This window comes from Trachurus trachurus (assembly GCF_905171665.1).
Source record: "Trachurus trachurus genome assembly, chromosome: 8".
Classification (NCBI taxonomy): domain Eukaryota; kingdom Metazoa; phylum Chordata; class Actinopteri; order Carangiformes; family Carangidae; genus Trachurus; species Trachurus trachurus.
The window spans coordinates 31481931-31503886 of NC_139905.1; the positions used below are offsets into that span (position 1 = coordinate 31481931).

The 21956-nt window shown below is 42.6% G+C and overlaps 2 protein-coding genes across 6 annotated transcripts in view; one reads left to right on the forward strand and one right to left on the reverse strand.

The window, feature by feature from the left end:
• Positions 1 to 190: 190 nt before the first annotated feature.
• On the reverse strand, positions 191 to 7044 carry clpp (caseinolytic mitochondrial matrix peptidase proteolytic subunit). The gene is made up of 7 exons (XM_083978117.1): positions 6960 to 7044; positions 5090 to 5191; positions 3938 to 4009; positions 3748 to 3844; positions 1669 to 1856; positions 1468 to 1573; positions 191 to 884 (listed from the first exon to the last, which is right to left on the reverse strand). The coding sequence occupies exons 1-7, from the start codon at positions 6969 to 6971 to the stop codon at positions 658 to 660; spliced, it is 804 nt and encodes a 267-aa protein (XP_083834243.1). The 5' UTR covers positions 6972 to 7044; the 3' UTR covers positions 191 to 657.
• Positions 7045 to 16698: 9654 nt separating this feature from the next.
• carm1 (coactivator-associated arginine methyltransferase 1) overlaps positions 16699 to 21956 on the forward strand; it is a 28972-nt gene continuing 23714 nt past the window's right edge. For 4 of the 5 annotated variants that reach the window (XM_083978074.1, XM_083978070.1, XM_083978073.1 and 1 more), the window contains exon 1: positions 16699 to 16846. In XM_083978074.1, coding sequence (XP_083834200.1) covers positions 16705 to 16846 — 142 coding nt within the window. In that variant the 5' untranslated portion in view covers positions 16699 to 16704. Of the gene's footprint in view, positions 16847 to 20305; positions 20568 to 21956 lie in introns of those variants that run through there. The other variant, XM_083978072.1, reaches the window with a different exon arrangement.

Consider the following 21956-nt stretch of genomic DNA (forward strand, 5'->3'; position numbering starts at 1 on the left):
GTTTCTTTAGATCGCAGCATCATGTTTGAACCTACCTCATGTTGTCAGACAGGTTCTATTGAAGTGTGTGCATGTGGTGAAAGAAAAATCTGTAGAGAGATTAGATTACGTAGAGTTAAGACCTCTATCTAGTCTATTTCCTTTGTCACTATTGTGGCATAAAATACAAGCAGTGCAGGTTTTTGTGAATTGTGGTCAAAATTATATTTATTATTACAAATATGAATATTCAAATACAGGTCGTACATGGTCCTCTGCACTGCTCAGTGGACAGCTCTGCAGTAAGGAAGTTCAGAAGAAGATGTCTCCAGAGTCTCAACAGGCCTCCCCTCCCCCAGTGAAGCTGCAGAGTTTCTCCTCAGCTTCAACTCAACTGGAATAAGAACTTGACCCAACACAGGAACCGACATCTCACAAAGACTTCAAAACAAAAGCTGTATCCAACACTGACTTGAAGATATGTCGGTGTGTGAAGCCGGCCTGGTGCCTGCGTGTGTGTGTGGACTGCATAGTGTTGTTACTGTAGAGGGGGGTAGAGGAGGGGGGGGGGCAGCTACTTAAGACAAGAGGAATCCACCACGGAGGCTGGGCCCGGCTCCCAGGATCTGCCAGACTCTGAAGCGGCCTGCAGAACTCAGAGGCTCCGTGGTGGTGGGTTCATGGCTCAGGTTTGTACGAGGAGGGGGGGCTAGTCCCTGGGGTGGGCTGCTCGGGACTCGGGGTCTCCGGAGCCGGAGAGGAGCTGGCTGCCGCCGGGGGCTCCTTCTGCACCAGCTCGGGCTCGTCCTGGCCGGCCTGGGGCGGGTGGACCAGGACCCGGTCTATGATGCCAAAGTCCTGCGCCTCCATGGGACTCATGTAGCGATCCCTCTCCATCACTCCCTCTGAAAGACCAACACAGTCAATATGAGTCCATGTCTGATTAATCATGGTTCATTCTAAGTCCACTCTGCTCTGTTATGCCATACACTATAACATCCCTGACAGTTGTACCTTATTTTGTACATTTACCCAATTTTTCTAATTTCACAAACAAAGATTTGCTAAATCACTACCTAAGATCACTCCTTTTCTACTGGAACTAACCTCTTTGTTTAAGATCTCAATTTAATAAACAACAAAAAAAGCAACACATCACTGAGTCATTATGAAAGGTTTTTCCCTGAACTCGCTGACTGACCATCTTTTTGATGTCGTTTTGTTTCCCTTTTTATTTCTTCTATGTATTTTGTTTTATCTATTATCTTTTTTCTTCCCATCTTTAACTTGTTTTTCGTCTCTTTAAACTATATTTTTGTCATGATCTGTTTTTATACAATATTTATGATTGTCTGTGCATTTTGATGTGCTGTTCTGCATCAATGTATACCCTGTTGGTTCTGTATATTATACTTGCTAAATAAATAAAAACTGTCATGTCTCTGTTGTCTCTGGTGGAGACATCAGCTGAGGACTGAGGACACCCACCGATGGTCTCCAGCAGCTGCCCCGTGTGTTTGGCATAGATGGTGTTGATCTGTCTCTTCAGTTTCAGGATCTCTTCAGCCTGGATGGCGATATCTGTGGCCTGACCCTGCACACACACACACACACACACACATGATTATTCCCCTGTGTGATTTCAGATCAGAGTGTAAGTGTGTGTGGAGATTGGGATGGAGCCTGTACCCTGGCGCCTCCTGAGGGTTGGTGAACCATGATGCGGGCGTTGGGCAGTGAATGCCTCATCCCTGAGGTTCCTGCTGCCAGGAGCAGGCTGCCCATGCTGGCCGCCTGGCCAACACACCAGGTGGAGATGGGATTAAGGATGTACTGCATGGTGTCGTAGATGGCCAGACCTGCTGTCACTACACCGCCTGGGAGGGAGAGGAAGAGGAGAGAGTTCATCTGAGAGCTCATCCTTGATTTATTTATTTATTTAGACGGGACAGTGCATATTAATGGCGTATATAAATACACCGGATCTAGCACTGCTACTAGATTACATCCGTAGTCCCCAAACAATACAATTAAAGGGACAACGAGGAGTTTTGGAAAAGCGAAGCATTTTCACACTACATTTATGAGCCTCCGCGCACCGTGAAATTCTTTGACCGGCACAAGACAGACTCATGTTTTCATTCATCAAGAATTCAGACAGAGGTTCAAAGACGCTCACATACCGTCGTAGTTCCCACCATAAACGGCGATTCGGCGGCGTTATTCTCATGACTCGCCACAAAACCGAAAGTAAGGAAACGCTGGTCGGCTCGACCAGCATTTCCACCACCACTAATAATAACAAAATAACCATAGAGACAAAACGATATATTTATCGAAAATGGACCCATTAACAAGTGGTAACATAGATTCATCCACATTAATATGAGACTTTTTTATTGTCGTGGAATTTTTTCGTTCTGCCGATGGAGAAACTCCTCGTTGTCCCTTTAACATAAAAAGTCCATAAAGACAGAGGACCAATAGATAACAAAATAAGTAAATTTACATAATTGCAGGAGGATTGGACATGATTCGTTGAATTATAAAAAAAAAAAAATATATATATATACACAATTGTGTTAGACATGATTTGTTGAATTATAAAAAACATACAATTACACATGCTCAGACTAGATATAATTACTTTAACCAGACTGAGCACGCTTACATGATTGCACCCTGACTACCGGTACACTATTGCACACGCACCGGCCATAGCCATACAACTGCACACAAGACCCAGATTAAACATAATTACAGGTGCTCACAAGTTTGTTTGTCCAATATCCAGTCTGTAAGTTGTGCTTTAAAGCTCCTAAAAGTCGGACACTCTCTAATAATAATGGGTAGCTTGTTCCATTCTAAACATCCTTGGATTGATAACACGTTTTGAGAAAATGTTGTGCGTCTAAATTGTACCTCACAGTCCCCTCTTGTGGTAGCTCTGGTCTCTATACTCTATCTGGTTGTTTTTTTTATACTCTTCCAGGGGCGGTGGGTACAGGCCGTGTAGAGATTTATAGATCACACATACAAGTTTAAAATACTTAAGATTGTCGAAAATAAAAAAAATTATATTTTACCAGGATGTTGCAGTGATGATACGAGTGTGTTCTTTTATCAAGTACCTTGATTTATTTTGCCCTGTACTACAATTATCTCCTCACGGTCGTTTTTCATGTGATGCTGGAACAAACTAATTTCCCCCCTCGGGGATCAATTAAGTTTAATTCAATTCAATTCAATTCAATTCAATTCAAGTCTACCTCTGCCATGGTGTCTCACTCTCTGTGTGTTTCCTACTGATTTCTCAGACTGCAGAGCTCCATCCCTCTGCTCATAACCCAGCCTGCCTTCATCAGCTCTCCTTCACTAAACTATCCTATCCTATCATAATGGGTTAGGGAGATGTTACATTCACTCATTCAACCCACACTCTGAAAACAAGCGTGCAGCTCTGACTGTCACTGGTATGCAAGCAGAAATATGAATGAATGATCTAAATAGTCTGTTATGTGTTTGCATCAAAAAGACTTTTAACTGGCACCAAACTCACAATGTGAAGCAACAGGCGGTAAGAGACAAATAATTCAAATGAAACCTAAAATTTCTCTTATTGGAAAAATCAGTTCACATTTGCATTCTACAGATGTAGAGGTAGAGGTTGTTCTTATTTGTCCTAAATGTGATCAATTTTCTTGTGACAGAAACAGAAGCGGTTGTGTACAAGCTCCTGTCTGCTTGTGCCTTCAGTGCTGTTCTTACCAGGACTGTTGATGTACATGTGAATGGGTTTGTTGTTGCTTTCTGACTGGAGGAAGAGCAGCTGGGCAATAACCAGACTGGCCACAGAGTCGTCGATCTGAGCAGAGCAGTGAGGAAAAACAGGAAAACATGATGAATTTAGACAAGACATCTAAAGGTTGATCTGGATCCGCTTTAGGGAGACACTTACAGGACCCATCACACAGATGATTCTCTCCCTCAGCAGGCGGGAGTAGATGTCGTACGCCCGTTCTCCTCTCCCCTGGAAAAGTTAGAGGATACAGAATGACTTGACAAAAAGCTGCAGACTGTTTCCGGTGTCTGTTCTCCTCACTGCATGTAACCATCTTGTAGAGACTTCACAGACAGTAAACAACACATCTTGATATTAAAGAGATAGTTCAATATTTTGGCATAATCCCTATAGTTTTAGTTTTAGGTTCGTTACCTTTAATTGTCGGTGCAAGCTTGTTTTTTAGAACGGCAAAGAAAAGCTGCGAGCTGCTCAGAGCTACGCTACGGAGGCTCATGGGATTTCCTGCTTTCTCTCATCAAACTCCTCAAATACACAATCCAACAACTCCACAACAGAATGGAACGTTATAAGACAGAGTTGTTTTCGAGGCAAATACAGAGAAAACTGCCCCCGACGGGAACGCGCATCAGCAGTTTTGCATGAATTTACCTCGAAAACAACTCTGTCTCATAACGTTCTGTTATTATCTCATAGCGTGGTGAATGTGCAGGTCACAACTTGTCCACCAGAGCGTTTTGGAGTTGTTGGATTGTGTATTTGATGAGTTTGATGAGGGAAACCAAGAAATCCCATGAGCCTCCGTAGCGTAGCTCTGAGCAGCTCACGGCTCTGCTCCGCCGTTCTAAAAATAGCTTGCCCCGACAATTAAAGGTAATGAACCTACTGTTATGACTATGAGTCTATAGGGATTATAGCAATGGGCCAATTTGCCAAAATGTTGAACTATCCCTTTAAGACAGGACAACTTTGAATGAACCATATTCTGACCCCTGCTGGAAGCTAGAAGAGGCACAGTAGAGCTTAAACTGCAAAAATGTACAGTATGTATATGACTGTGTGAACATTTGAAATGTCCCTATTGCAGACATATTAACTGCATTTAGTATGAACTATAGATTGTGGTATAAAAAAAACAACCTTTTAATCAACTAACCAATTTTATTTCAATGGTCAGAGGCGAAATGTCCACTAATACTTTTGTTTTCCATGATGGTGAGGACCTTTTAACATGTCCACCAACACCAATGTGCCTGTGTTTATGTGCAACACGTGTGTTAGCACTGAACACAGCTGACTTCCACTCACCGTCTGCTCCACTACTATAGGTATGAGAGGGTTCCTCCATACTGGACTGGACTGGATGGACCTGCTGTGTCTCAGCGTCAACGCTCCCATGTGCAATACCCTCTGAAAGAAAAACAGGGAACAGGTTTCATTCAACGATGACAGAATGTTTTTGCATGTGGGACAGTTTAACAGGCGTCACTGTGAGCTGAAGTTTTATTTTGAAAATGCAGAACAGCCGGAGGCTCGTGGTCTGACTACAGGACAGGACCTTGTTCCCTCAGCAACAATCAGTGTAGCCATCATATCACAGCTGTATAGTATTTATGCTGATATGATAACAGCTGGTTCCTGTGCATTACAGCTCAGACTGAATACTGATTAAAACATATTACTCCTCTATGAACATGTCTTCAGTGCCCCCCAGTTAAACAGAGGTAATGATCATTATTGTCTCAGCTCCTGCCCACACTGTTGACATGTTTACTGACTTTTAAAGTTCTCTGGACTCCACCCAACTTAACCGAGCTGATCACACCATATACACCAGCACATCCTCTTCGCTCACTCATTGCTGGTCTCCCAGCCATTCTTCCTGTTAGGACAACATCTGGCTATGGAGCATTCGCCAACCGTGCCCCTTTTCTTTGGAACAGCCTCCTGTCACATGTTAAAGCAGCTGGTTCAGTGGACATTTTTAAATCAGGACTTAAAGCAGAAGTAAGCGGAATATTTGTGTTAATATAAGTCTTAAATAGTTCTATCTTCCGACGGCAATCACTTACATAGAGTGTTTGGTCTGAAACACGGGTCTGTCAGTCACTCTGCTCTGCTGTAAGCCGAGGAGAAAACTTTCCTTGTATCCTACAACCTTTATCCAATGAGGAGAGAGAACGGCATAAAGGGGCGGTCCTCTCTGTGTGTGCAGCCAAGGGATGCGCGTGAATGTGGTGACGTGGGGACGAGGGCGGGGACTGCTAACTCCATCGGCTGACAGGAAGTTAGCCAAAACCACCGGATCGCCTACTTCTGCTTTAAGACCCAATCTTTTTTTTAATTATCTATTATCATTGTCTCTTGACCTTTTGATGCTTTTAAACACGTTTGTTTAATTTACATTTTATTATTATATATTATATATATTTATTTCATTATACCTGGTATGTTTGCCTCATGCACTATATTATTGTAAATTGTAAAGTGTTTTGAGACCATGTTGCATGGTGATTCTACACTTCACATTAAGACTGATTGATAAGGCTAATTGATTGATTGCTTGATTGACTGGAAGCAAATTTCTCCTCTTTCTATAATAATATCTAAACAAGCTTCATAGTGTTTTCAGTTATTATGGTCTATGGTTGCTATACGAGCAGCTATGTTCAAATTCAAGTAGCAGAACCTCTCCTCTAATGCACATTATATTCAGCTGTATCATAGCTGAATTTACACAACTGGAAATAACATTTCCGCTCAGCCTGGTGTTGAACTGGTGACAACAGGAGCTCCACTCATGTAACGCACTTCTCCCTGTGGCCACACACCAGGTGACTGAACATGGCTGAAAGCCGCTGTTATGACACCGGATAAAAGCTAGCAGCAGTAGCCTAAATAAAAACGTACAGGACTTTACTCAGGCTGTTCTGCACGTTGCTTACAGGGAGACTGGTTACAGTTGACTACAGTTGATGTCGGGGCAGCACAGACAGTGTGGGCAGCAGCTTCACTGACAGTTAGAGGTGATGTCATGAAGCAACGTTACACAAGTCGCTAGCTAACGGCAGCTAACAGCACGCGCAGCGCTAACGACAGTAGACGGGACACCTTTTCAAAGTAAAACAGCAGTTACACGGTGACATGACAGCAGTGTTCACAGACGGTAAATACTCACACGTAACAGCATTTTAGAAACTCCTCACTCCCCCTCTGAGCGACCCCCAGCTACTCCGGAAACAGTCCTACTTTGACCTTTGAACCGCCGCTCAGCCTCGTGCTCCCTGGCGCGTGTAACCAGCGCCCTCTACAGCCCAGTCCGAGGTGACGTCAGCTCCTACTGTCAATATCTTCTTCTTCAAGGGGAGACAGACTGGTGATACTGTTACAATGTGATGTTCATTTCAAACACAATGCTGTTACAGCTAGTCAAACAATGGCTGACAGGGTTGGGGATGGTTGACACCAACTCAGTTGGATGATGTAAATATGTATTATCCCTGTGGGTTAAATAAATTACGTAAACCCCAGTAGGCTATACCCGACCTATGATAGGCTATAAGTGCATTAGGAGAGTCAAACATTTCTGAGCTTGGTGTTAAAATATCCCTCTCATATCACATATTTCTTAGTAGGCTATGTTTAAGTTATGTAGGCTATGTTTTCACTATTTAACCAGGAAACTGTTCTCTACCCGCTAGAGAGAGGAAAAATAATTGCTGTTTGAAAAAGTGTTAACTGCACCTCTCTTTGTCAATGGCTATAGGTTGACATATAGGTTGGCTCTTAATGAATTGACTCAGTAGAACACTTCCTATAATGACATTCGGATGACAACAGATGCTGGAGAGCTGTTAAATGGGTCACAAAATGATACAAGAGCCTATAGAATTTATTGTGAGGAATGTAGGCTATTATTTATTCCCAGCATTCCTGCATTAAATTTGAAAATCAAAAAAAAGGAACTGCTCAGAGGATTTGACCTAGTTGTGTCTTCATTGAACACACCCATTAGATTCATGGTGCTGGTGGTAAAAGTAAACAAAGCCTCAGTGAAACTTTAAACCTGCTCTTCCAGTAGCTGCTGATCAGATCTTCTCAGAACGATCAGGGGGGATTTTTTGGATCAGTCTTTAGGTTTAGGTTTTCTTGTTGGTAGCAGTTCCCTTTTTTACACCATCAATAACAATTGGACCACAGCGTTGTGGAGAGTCCGGCTGCTCTCCGGTGGACCTCAGGGACACAGTGATGTGTTTTGGAGAGCAGCAGCTTTGTCCTTGGTGTCAATGGCAGGACTCCATGCAGCATGATTTACATGGTGGACACATTAAAGCAGAAGTAAGTGATATATTTGTGTTAATATAAGTCTTAAATAGTTATATCTTCCGACAGCAATCACTTACATAGAGTGTTTGGACTGAAACACGGGTCTCTCAGTCACTCTGCTCTGCTCTGAGCCGAAGAGAAAACATTTATCGTATCCTACAGTTTTTATCCAATGAGGAGAGAGAACGGCATGCAGGGCTGTGTGTGCAGCCAAGGAACGCCGTGAATGTGGTGACGTAGGGACGAGGACTGTTATGGTGCGTTCAAGGAAACTCGTATTTTTCCGACCGTGAAGTGGTACCAGTTCGATCTGGTACGAGTTCACCGGTCGGAAGTTACGAGTGGCCGTTATAGTGACTTTCACCGGTAAAACAGGTCGGAAAAACACGAGTGGGTTGCCTGGAACGCTACAAAGTCGTAAGTTGTGACTTGAAGCTGTAATTTACGATTTCAAAAGCCTGCCTGGAACGCAGCATTAGCGAAAACGACCGGATCACTCACTTCTGCTTTAACAGAAACATTACCCATTTAAAATGATGGTCATTTATGTCTTTAGCAGTTTACTCTTTTATTAGTGTTAGGCTACTTTACTTACTTCAGTTTTTACTTCAATTTTACTCACTTTCATGTTTTTTTTTTTCAATCGACACTGTGATTGTTTGAATGACATTTTCAATGTGGACATTGGTTTGTATTAATAGTTGGAATAGATTGTGTTAATTCATAAGGACTTGGATGAAGATCTAGTGACATCTAAATATGAAGATAGAGATGACGAGTCATCTTTTTTTTATATACCACATCATCTGGCTTTACTAAAAAAAAAAAGTTTATAGTCTTTTTATATGACATAACATATTGTGAAGCTATAGACCTATTTGATTTATATATAGGCCTATTGAAACAACATACAAATTCTATATGTTAAGATCTGACTGTATGTAATGTTGTCTTTAAAATACAAAAAACGCTATTAAAACTATGATATTGTGCCTTCACAAATATGTTTATATCCCTGGCATCTTTTCTTTCTTTCGTTTGGTTGGTTGGTTATATTTATTATTTTTTTGTAATAAGTTTAATAAGTAGGCCTATATGTTTTTTTGTTGTTGGCCTAATAGCCTACTTATAGCCTACCCTAACGTTTTGTAGCTATTGAGCTGTCTACTAATAAATAATAATAATACATAGTAATATATCAAATATATGCATAGAGAAATAAACACACATGGGCTTTTGTTTTATTTGAAGAATATTGAAGAGTTCATTTGCAAAAGCAGATAACTCTGTTTTTAAAAAATTCTAGAATCTTCATTTTTTATTTACATAAGGTGATATCAGTCAAACCAAAGTTTTTTTTTTTTTTAATGGCACTTATCTGCTTTTGCAAATGAACTCTTCAATAGCCTATGGGGATTCAATATAATAATAATAATAATAATAATAATAATAATAATAATAATAATAATAATAATAATAATAATAATAATAATAATAATAATAATAATGTAAATACGAACAATGAACGCAAAAATAAACAGACTTTTTCTTGTCTTGTGCGGGTTCTGGCCAAGGAGTGAAAAAAAAGAAAGAAAAAGATTGGAGTAAACAGGCTTTTTATTTTGAAAGTTTTGACCGGAAGAAAAGTTTTGTATTAGCCTACAGACTAGAGGAGTGAACGATGAGTGGAGTGTGGGGCTGACTACATGATCTCTCTCTGTGTGCGGACCCAGTCATGTCCAACAACAGCGCCGCCAACAGCAGCCTGGCCCTGGCCCAGAAGTCGGTGAAGCAGCTGCGGCTGGAGGCCAGCGTCCACAGGATAAAGGTGAGTCCCTCCACCTTCACCTCCACCTTCACCTCCACCTCCATCACACTTCACCTCCAGATCCCCTGCGCGCGTGACTCCCGCTCCGAGGCGCAGTGTGACTTATAATGTGGAGGGTGCCACAACTAATTAGGCTGTCAATCACTGTTTGTAGGCTAATTACCATCCAAATGTTCGCATTTTATACAAAAGTAAAGTAAGCTACAGTCTAATAGTTAAAGTGGAGTTTAAAGTAGTTTTAATGGAGCTTTATTTATGTTTGTAGCCTATGTAAGTTTCTCCATTTATACTTTTTTCTTCATCTTTGGTTATTGCCTTTAACAGTCAGATCTAATGTAGGCCAGGTCTGTCTGTGGTTTTACAGTGTCTGCCTCTGACTGGGTGAAATAACAGAGACATGGGAAAACTGAGCCTGTGTGTTCCCGTGAAAAGCAGCTTCCTGCTGTCTTGTCTGATCCCCACAAACCTTGAATTGTAGCAGTCTTCTTATTTAAACTCTTAATAAACTTCACATATTTCCTGTTGTGCAGTGAAAATGGCAGCAAACAGACTTTTCTCCGCCGGTGCAGCACAGTGATAGCTTTGTTGATTGTGCTGCTGTGTGACTAGTGTGATTGTTGGGCGGTTACTTAATTTAGACCATAAGTCAGACAAAGTTTGTGTGTGTGTCTCTGCGTGTGTGTGTGTTAACCAGCCCAGCAGGAACTCCCCTAACAAATAAATCACAGATGGATTTCGCTCATTCTACAGATTAGTGCAGTTAGTTAAAGGACCACTATAGGCTTGAATGAATGAAAAAAAAAAAAAAAAAATCACAATGAACTTCCAGTTGATCGGTGAGACAAAATCATACTAAAAGCCACAAATGAAGCATTTCTGTTTGTTTATGCCACATTGCAGTGATAATATTGACACAACCTTAAAGTAAACTTGTATAACTCTTGATAGTCAATATAACGCAATTCTCCTCTTTCAAATGAGGAGAATTCATAAAGATTAAAACACACCCAGTCAGTCCACTCAGCTGTACTTTGCCTAGTAGCTTATGATGACTAATGTTGGCCATATAGGTGGTTATGTTATGTCTTGTTATGTGGTCTGTACAGCTAACATGTGATATATTACACTATATTTTATCATTCACCATGACTGTCACTTGTGGTCACAGAGTCCTTTGCGTCTCCATTTACTGCTGTAACAGCACAAAAAAGAGAGAAAAAAGTCACTATGTGTGTATATAGCCATACTGTTGACAGATTGTGGAGATAACAGTCCATATAAATATCACATCAATGAGCGCTTTGTCAGTCAGAGATGGTAGAAAATCTTCACAGATTTCAGCTCCATAGTTTGAGCGGTTTATGAGTTTGTTCTTTCAAGCTGGAAAAACACAAAGTGAAGCAGCATTGGCCGAGCTATCCTCACATTTACTCCAGCACATACAGTACTGGATCCTACACTTACAATCATTCAAGTCAATAGCATCTTTTCATTAGAGCCTTCCTGCCTGATAATTACCATGTGACTTCCAGCAGCATGCCAGTCTATGTAATGTTATCTCTTTTCGAGCCAACTGCCCTCAGGATCAGTAATACTTCTGAAATGTGCTAAACTCTGAGTGTTGGATCAAGTAGTTGTGAATTTAGAATTTTACTTTGTAAAGTCTCTGCATATACAAACCCTGAACATCTGAAGATCTGCATCCTTTATTTATATAGCCTAACACATTGAAAAACAACCTCAGCTGCCCAAAGTGCTGCACAACATAAATGCAATCCAGTGCCAGCAATAGAAATAACAGTGGGAATACAAAATAAATGACCAACATAGATTAACAATAAAAAGGTTAGGGCAATAAAAACAAACACTAAAATAAGGTAAAATACAGTTCAAAGCTATACAGTACTAATAACAGGATAAAAAGTCGAGGGGTCAAGGTGAGTTGAAAGCCAGTGAGAAGACAACCTTGACTGATTGAAGTTATTTCAAAGTTTGCTAACACCCAGAGGTTATGTTAGACAGTCATTCACAGTGGCCCCAAGTTCCTCCTGGTTAATTGTTGATGTTTTTAATAATACTAATAATAATTCTGGATAATGAATATTATGATCAAATATGGGACTTGGTGGCTTCTGTGATTAACTCAGGCCATGCACCTTTATAAGTTTGTTTCCTGGTGTTAATGTGCTGCCTCACATTTTCATATGCAAATGACATTACACTTCACACATTTATGTGATAAAAAGCACCGTCAGGCTCTTGATTAGTTTATAAGATCCTTAAAGGAGACATATTATACCCCCTTTCCACAAATTCAAATAGTGCCCAGGTGTCTTAGGCCCCGTCCACACAAATCCGTTTTTTTCGAATCCGGATAAATACTTTATTGGATTGGCCTCGCGTCCACATGGATACGGCGTTTTCGGGGGGTGAAAACGGTATTTTTTGAAAACGGGTCCCAGAGTGGGAAAATTTGAAAACGCCACCCCAGCGTTTTCGTCTGGACGGCCAATACGGACTTTTTCTAAAACGATGATGTCATACCCCCCACCGCTCCACCTGTAACCTGAGACACACACCGCTGCAGCAGCTACACAGTCTGGACGTAACCAGAGCGATCGCTCTGGACGTAATGTAACAACAACGGCCGAATACCGTCGGGTCGCTCAGACGCTGCGGCTGAATCACGTCTGTTTAATCATCACTGATCATCATATTAACTCTGACACGACTACCTGTCAACATTTAAACCCATGTTTGAGTTTGAATACAGCGGGGGACTTCCTGTCTTCTTCTCTGTCTTAAGTGTTTATGTGTGGCAGCGCTACAGCGCCACACACGCTCCACACACACCTGGAGGATGTACTACAGCGTTTTGGGTCGTTTTCACTGGATCCATGTGGACGCAGATATTTCTGAAAACGATGCCGTGTTTACGGAGATTTTTTTCAAAACGATTAAGAAAAAGATCGGATTCAGTGAAGCCGCGTTTTCGTGTGGATGGGGCCTTAAAGACATGTCTGTCGCGCTTTGGTCCAAATCCCCCAAGGATCAAACATCACAGCTCTTTTCATCCTCTCTAAACAGCCCTGTTCTGAACGGCTGCTTTCAGTGTCTGTCCCTTTAAATGCAAATGAACCACTGCTTGCCCCGCCCCTTCTACTGGTACCAGGTAGGGTTTTTTTTTTGGTCAATTCTCACATTTTGTGGGCCTGAGGCAAGACAAACACCCAAATAAAGAGCCTTCAAAAAACGATATTTACATAATATATCCACTTTAAAGAATGTTTTAATTTGAAATGATCCTAAAAAATATCTTCTTGATATATTGAATGTTATCCAGGTCTCTCAGGCTGCTGCAGAACTGAAGACCTTTTGTTTGCAAAATGCCCACAAAGACCCTCTCCTGACCGGGGTGCCCTCCAGCGACAACCCCTTCAGGCCTCCCAGGTCATGTGTCCTCCTCTAAGGTGTGAGCTCCGCTTCTGTCTTTGCCTGAACTGACTTTATTTTTCTAAACACTCTCAAATTATTTTCTTTTCTGCTGCACTGATGCATTTATCTCTTACACCTCTCGCAGCCGCTGAACAATGGCCGCGCTGTGTGTCGGAGCACGAGACAGCCCTCACAGCAACATTTATTTCTCCTCTCCTTAGGAGTGTGAAGGAGTGCGAACCGCTCACACAGATGCCTGATCTGTCTGATGTGGACTCCTATCATGTGCCCCGCTGCCTCTGAAGACGAAGAAGACCACACACACACACACACACACACACACACACACACACACACACACACACTGGGGCAGCCATGGAATGATGCTGACAATTTTGGCTGAAAGTGATGCATGGTACCTCATTTTTCTAGGATGTGTGTGTTTGTACATTTCTACTATGGTGTGTTGACACAACAGGCCTGATACACTGTCTTTAGTTCATGCTGATCTTGTAGCTCAGTGTGAACAAACATGTAGTCCAGTTCATACAGATGAGACAATCCTTCTCAACTCCTGTACGATTTTGTTATTCACCATTAAACGTTACCATCTGTTTGTTTTTGTCATCTTTAACGAAAGTTGTTTTTTTCTTTGTCTTTTAAACAAATATGAACTGTAGCTATCTGGTTAAAGTGATGGAGGCAGAGTACATGACACTAGTAGATGCTAGGTCACTAGTCTATCACAGGATCACATAGAGATGAACCTCCCAGGCACACTCCCACAGGCACTTTTAAAGGGATAGTAGCATTTTTTAAAAGTGGGGTTGTATGATCTACAAATAACCCCTAAGTACTTTAATTGCAGTAGAAGACTCTCTGCACTCCTCCCGTTAGCAACGCCAGCCCATAGCCCTGCCCAGAGATTAACAACAAACAGTGTTGTGAACAGACCCAAAGAAACGGCCTATTTTCACGGCCTAAAAGAGGTTTTACCTGAAAAAAACACAGTTCCAATGTCCGCGAAAATAGGCCGTTTCTTTGGGTCTGTTCACAACACTGTATGTTGTAAATCTCTGGGCAGGGTTATGGGCTGTTTCCAAGTTTCCAATCCACCAATTCAATTCAATTCAATTTATTGTCATTACACATGTAAAAAACAAGGCAACAAAATGCAACTTGCATCCAACGAGAGTGCATACGCAGCATAATAAATATAGCATAAGTGTAAGGAGCTGTCTATAAATAAAATATAGGTGTCTTTTTCTATATACAGATCTGCTGTATGAATATACAGTAGTGCAGTGATACAGATTAAAGTGCAGTTAATGGTTCAGTGGTCCTGAGTGGCATTGAGGTATGTAGTTGGTTCAGTGAAGTGAGTGTATGTGTGAGGGGATGGGGCGCAGAGTTAAGCAGGGAGACAGCAGTGGGGAAAAAAGCAGCACTGCATGTCAATATAACGGTTACAAATGGATACCAACTGTCTTAGTAACAAAAAGACACACCAAAAAACATCCAAATACCTCCATAGTGCTCGTATGTAATGACAATTTCGCATTTCGGGGCTTCAATACAAGACGGACATTACATACGAGCAGCATGGAGGTATTTGGATGTTTTTTGGTGTGTCTTTTTGTTACTAAGACAGTTGGTATCTATTTGCAACCGTTATATGGACATGCACTGCTACGCCGAGACCCAGAAGCCACGGAGGACTCTGAAACTTCTCCCAGCCCTTAGTCGACATGAGGGTGAGTAGATAATGAGTGACATTTCAATTTTGGGTGAACTATTCTTTAAGCACAGTACCACTGTGGCCCCTCCAAAAGGATACATCATGATTACAAGGAATCCCTGTTCCCCCGCACAAAAGGTTAGATATCCTCATGTTGTATCACTTCAGTTACAGCTTGAGTTCAGATGATGCTCAGGTGGAGAAGAGCTGCCACAGAGGCGGATCATTGCTCACCCAGTAGCATTGTGACAGAGGACGTATGGCAACTAAGTTAAACAGTTCATCTGACTGGACTGAAGGATTCTAAGGGGGTGGAACACAAACACTTTAAAAACACAGAATGGCGGCCAGACTGTTGAAGGCAGCTGAACTGGTGAACCCACGTGAAAATAACACATTCAAGCCGGTTATTGCAGGTTGACAGGTAGTTTGAGCTGGAGCTGATCCAGAGGGAAGTCCCCATGAAGAGCAGAGATCAAGAGGTCTGCAGGAAAACAGGAGCTGCGGTACTGCACTGGCACTTTAATATTCAAGCACTTTGTAACTCTGTATACCCTGGTCTGTCCATACTTTAACTTTACCCCAACTGCACTGGGCACTTTATGAATAATGTACACTAGACTGGTTGTTCAATTTTTATATACCGGTAATCTATTGTCTTATTCTTCTCTGCTGTCTTGTTGTTGTTAGTGTTTTTAATTTCTGAATATCTCCTCTTCTTCATAACATCAACCTGCCAAGGGATGGACAGATGGAAGTTAGCCTGGAGCTACAATCTGCCATGGGCTATTTACATTCAAATGGCCATAAGCATTGTCCCTTCTTTCCTAAATCAATAAATTGAAATTGAAATTGCTATCTAGAGAATATATGATAACTATCTGTTTTGTTTAATTACTATTCTCTCAGTATTTGACAGCTTTTGACACTGTGATACCTAATAATTGCTGTATTACTCTTTAAGTCTTTGGTTTTTCTTTCTGGTATAGCATCTAGTTTTGATTTGTGATATATCCACTGACACCCACGTATAATAGAGTTGAGTTTTATTAGCGGTGCACACAGCAAATGTGTGAAACATGCCACTGTTGTTAGAGTCAGATAGACGATACTTTAGATATAGCCTACTATTCAGTTTCCTTTACAAAAGCCATTAATGAAGGTTTTGAATGACTAAATTTGGTTTTATGAATTTGGTATTTACCTAAAATGATCAGCAAATGTATTACATAGCCTAGGCCTATAACTCTTTCTGTTTTTATTTTTTTGGTTATGGAAACCAAATAGGGCATCTATGTATAATGTACCGGGGCATTTTTGTCCATAATGTGACAGTAAAGGGACAATGCCAGAACAGGTTAAAATACTGTATTTTAGGTTAAAATCAGAGCGATATCGCTCTAGCCTTCAGTGGCTTGTGACGTCATGACGTAGGCCTACCATATGCGCCCTGTGTTTACACACTACCGGCGTCAGGCCTGCGGGTGGCGCTGTTGCGGCAGCTAACCGCTGTCGGTGCCCGGGCTGCCTCCAGCAGAGAGCAGTGCTCGGGTTGGATGTGAGCGTCACCGACCTGTCTCGACTTCCAGATCGAAGATGGCGGTCTCGGTGTTCCCCGGCGTGCGGCTCCTCTCCATTGGAGACGCTAACGGAGACATACAGCGGCACTCAGAGCAGACGCCCCTGCGGTTAGAAGTTAAAACCTCACAAGACGCTGCCTTCATCAATCTCTCCAATGGTAAGTTGACGTTTTTTTTCTGCAGCTGCTCCTCCGGTTGGTCGGCCCTGGCTTAGAACTGCCAGTGCTAATGCTATGCAGTGCTAACGCTTATAATGCTAATCTGGCCGTACGTAGCGCTAGCCACCGAGGAGCTAACCCGTCTTGAGAGACCACGTCGCCTCCCCCTGTTCGTCACGAGGGAGCCCGTTAAACTCCACGTTCCCCGTTGTCCGTTGGGGTTTTTTTTCCCGGGGCTCGGTAACTTTAAGCCTCCCGCTCCCACACATGCTCTCCGCCGTGGAGACCACGACTGAAATGTATCGCGGCACATTGAGAGTAGTTTAGTTAGTCCGCTGAGTGAGCAGGGCAGCTAAGTAATATGTAGTTTAATGCTAGTTAAACAATGCCACTAGCCTGGCTCCGGCGAGGATGCGCTAACGTGCATCAGACCCACTCGGCATCAAACATCTTTTGCCCTTGACGGCTACATTACGTCTATTTTCTCACATTATCATCTATCATTGGGGATTCATACTCGCGGTTACCTCCCAGAAACCCATGTGGTGTTATTTTAGCCGTTTAGCTCGTGAATTAGCCTGTGTGGATTGTTTTGGAGCCGAGAGCAGATGGCATCAGTCCCGGCTGGCCGCGGTGCTCTGTGGTCCAGGCGGCTGCCGCTGCTATTACACTGTGTCTATCCAGCAGCCCGCCGCCTCTTAACGGGGGTTTACACTTAAACTTTAGACGCTTTTACTCTCTTTTTTTTTGTTTTTGGAGGGGAAAATATTGTTAGCGTTTTTGTGTAGCGCAGTGAGTCCCGGGCCCTCATTACTTATGCATTCATCTTTGTTCTCAGCGGAACAATAGATGCTTCCCCGCGCCTTCTTCCCTCCCGTGCGGACGCAGGATCAGAGCCGCTGCGCTCCTCCGCAGCTTTTGTTACTCGGTGGGATGTCCCGCTGAAAAGAAACAGTCGCGCTCCGGCCTCCTCCGCCGTGATGCTCAAGTTAAACAAAAGCGCACTTTTTTTTCTCCTTTCTTTTTTTTTTCTTTACAAAGGAATTCATTGTAGGAGTTCTGAAGTAGGTTTTAGTGTAGATACCCCCCATATACCCCCCCTGCAGCGTGGATTAAGAGAAAGTTTTGGTTTTAGAGAAGAAAAAATATATTAAAGAAAATTTTTGTAGAAAATGTGCACTTCTATACAGGGTAATGTCTAAACAGGAAATCCAATTAAAATCTTCAAAAAAAAAACTTGAAACCAAATCAAAGGTTGTCTTTATTGGCTATTGGTAAGGTAATATTACATAGATGTGTAAATCTAGAAAGTCTCTGACTGTATCTCACAACTCATTTGCATAGAAGGGGAACTCCTCTGATTTTTACACTTCAAAGTCTTATTTCCACGTGTTGTGGAGTACTACTGCCTGAGTGGAAAACCTTGTGTTAAGTCTTTTGTGTCTCCAGAGGGAGCTGTGTGAAGTCTGACAAACTGCCTCAAGGATGTCACTGGAGTCTGCAGCTGTTGGGTCTGAAAGGGAAAAAAGCTTGAAAAGTAGAGAAGGGGGAGAGGAGGAAAAAAAAAAATCTGGGGGTGTAGAGTTAGAAACGAATGTGTGCGGACTGCGGAGCTCTGAGGTGGAAGCTTTTACAATGTGTGAATGGGACAAATTGTTTGGGTGAATCAGTGCAGATGAGTCTTATTAAGAAAGCCCAGTGTGCACGACGTTCGAGGTAAAAGCTTCCCCACTTTCAGGCGGCGCTGATTGTTGCTGTCGCTGGTTTGAAACGGTACACAGCGGGCGTATCAGCTTTCACGTACTTATATTATATCCATGACTTCACTCGGAGTGTGACTGAGGCGTAGCGCCTGCACTTAATGACGCTTTCTTTTTCCTCTGTCTCTGAAGGGATTGGACATCCTAAATGTGTGGAGTGCAGGGCACACCAGCATGATGTGCACTAATTCAGTCAGAGTAAATGAGTACGACTTATTCTTTTCCAAACAGTGCCAGATAAAGCTGAGCAATGAAATAAATAGGGGTTGCTTTACTTATGTTTTTTTGCTTTTTTGTGCAGTAGCATATATTTACCAGCTTGTATGCATGGTGTCATGAAAACAACCAAAGCAGGAAGTAACCTGGGGACAAAACAAGTGTTTATGTGAACTGCACATAAAGTTTTGTCGTCTAACCAAGTGAGTAAATTGCTGCAAATAGTCTCGACTTAAGTCCACAGCAGACAGGCAAACAGGTGCCGACTCTACTGCCCGACTCTGGCACATTAACAAAAGCTGTGAGCCTTGGAAGCTCCCCAATGATCTCCAACCCCTCTTAATGGGGATAGTACAAAACATATTTGAAATAGTCAGCAGGCTGGAAGTAGATCTGGTAACCCCAGTGTCTTAATATATCAAATCTGATTGAGAGGACACATGCTTTCCAGAGGCAGCGTGGCATGATGGATTTGAAGTGTTGAGGGCTGCAGTATGTAAGACAGCTGGTGTCAGCCACAGCCAGCGTGGTGCTGATGCAGGATTCACACCTAGCCACAGTCTTCACATTACATCATTTCACAAATGTAAAGGAAATTGAATTGAAGTAATCAGACCCTTAGCTTGGGTCTTCCCCGCAGTAAACTTTTGGATTTGCACATCTGGATTTTGGAACTGTCTTTGTCAGGTCAGTGGACACTGGACGGTAGTGATGTGCAGATCGATACTGAAATATCGATACTTCCGATACCAGGTCTGTAGCCTATGCTCTAGAATCGATACTCAAATGAAAATATCAATACTTTTGATACTTCAGTCATTTGTGGTTATGCATATCATTAACAGGAACACAGTGGAAAGTAACTAAACTATTCAGATCTTGTCTAAATGACACGCGGTTGGTAGGAACTACTTTTTTTTCCACCTGGGTAAGTGAAGTCTGAAGTCTGTAATAAATGTGGGAAAATTAGAAATAATATTATAAATGCATGAATTAAAAAAATTATATGTTTGTTTATCATTTTCTTATTTAATTTATGGTTTTATTATTTTACTTATGTTCTTTTTGTGTGTGTTTGAAACACTATTTTCGGCTATATTCTAAACGAGGCCACTACCTCAATATAGTTCAGAGTTTAAAATAAATAAGTTACTCTGAAGTCTTCCATACAGTACTTTAAAAAATGTTTTATTAGATTTACCAGGCACATTAGGTGCATTTGCACAAAGTATCGGTATCGGATCAGTATCGCCGACACCAGCCTGAATTTTACTCAGTATCGGATCAGAAAGGAAATTTGTGGTATTGAACATCACTACTGGACGGACACATTCAGGTCTCCACAGATGTTTGTGTGGGTCCGGGTTCACAGGGTTGTGTGTCTACGTTGGCTGTGTGCATGAGGTCATTGTCCTGTTGGGAGTCGACCCTTCTGCCCGTCCTGATGCCACCAGCCAGCGCTCTGTCTCTGTCAGGTTTTTATCATTGAGGACGTCTCTGTACTTTGATCTCTTTAGTTTTTGTCCCAGTCCCAGTCCCTGACCCTGAGGCAGTACACATAAACAGCTCAGTCTTGGTTTCATCAAACCAGAGCATCACGTTTCCCACAGTCTGAGCCCTTCATGCACAGGGAGGGATGGTGTTTCCTTTTTACCCCCCCGTCTCTCATAGCCAGACTCACCATCAGCTTCTTGGTCACTTTTCTTCAAGTTCAAACTCAGGGAGACGTCGGCGCAGCAGAAATGGTCAGATCTGGTCTCCTGCCTCCTCGTGGTCTGGATTCAGCTCTGATATGTGATGTCGTCTCTGAGACCTGAGAATGTGTAGTTGACCACAGGAGTAGAAACATCTCAGAGACGAGGGTTTCAAGGGTCAGAGCGAGGGATGTTCAATTAATACCATTTTTTCAAAACCGAGTACAAATACTCACTGTTGAGTACTTATTTATTTACTTATTTATACACAAAAAAGGTCATGTGGTGTTAAACGTTTTGGGCCTTAACCTCATCGGCGTTGTTTATTGATAAACCGAGCGCCGGCCAGCGGGTTGAGAGAGTTATCGAGGTTTATTATTTAGCGCACAAAGTGATGGTAGGCGGTTATGTGTCTGCCCCGACTTGATTCTGAAGCAGCGGGCCACGGCTGCGTTAATGTAGCCTGTTATTTAGAGGAACAAAATGAACTTGATCTTTTTTCTTTTTTGTTTGCCTTAAAGCCCCAGTACAGAGCTTTTACACAAAAGTCTCTGGTTTCTGCTGATGTGTCTCTGTTACCTACAACAGCAAATGAGCCCATCAGGGTGAAGATACGCTATTTCTAAGTAGTCTACCTCTATACCTCTGGAAGGCATGGTCGGGTCGGACCACTGACAAAACCATATGAAAAGATACATTACGCTGCAAAAAAAAAGAAGAAGCAAGTCCCGTCTTCTTGCCGACGTTTCCAAAACGAATCTACGCGCTGGCCAGACAAACGTCTTCATGACGGGGTGTTCCCACCAAACGCGATGACGCTTCATCGCGCGTCGAGATTACATGTAAAGTCAATGCAAACACGCGATTAGAAGCGTCATCGCGCCGGGCGATGCGATGGACGCGATAGCGCGGCGCGATGGACGCGTTGGCCGCGAAAAATCGCCTCCATCGCGTCGCCCGGCGCGATGACGCTTCATCGCTCGAGTTGAAATAATTGAACTTTTGCGGCGAATTCGCGTGAAGACGCGCCGCGACAGCCTATCAGCTTTGAGATCGTCACCGACGTGCTGACGTACGGACGTACTGGTGTTCCCTTGGCAGTTTAGTCAGAGCGAGTCTCTTGACAATATTAGAAGTTTTCTGGTTTAGTTTAGTTTATTATTCAGATCCCCATTAGCTGCAGCAAAGCCACAGCTCTTCAGTGTTGCTTTTCCGGTGCTGTTACCAACGTTTCTTGTTTGGATATTCGGACCTGAAAGCCCGTTATCACTGCTGTTTTCAACCAGCGGGCGCTGTGAGCCGACCGCCCCGTCCCAAAGCACTCAACAGGCGGTCAGTCACACAGTAGTTCACGGAGCTGTCTCTGCTGCAGCCAGAGACCCGCACCGCTGTTCCTCTCCCATCTACAGGGACAGGAACAGTGCAGCGACGGTGGTTATC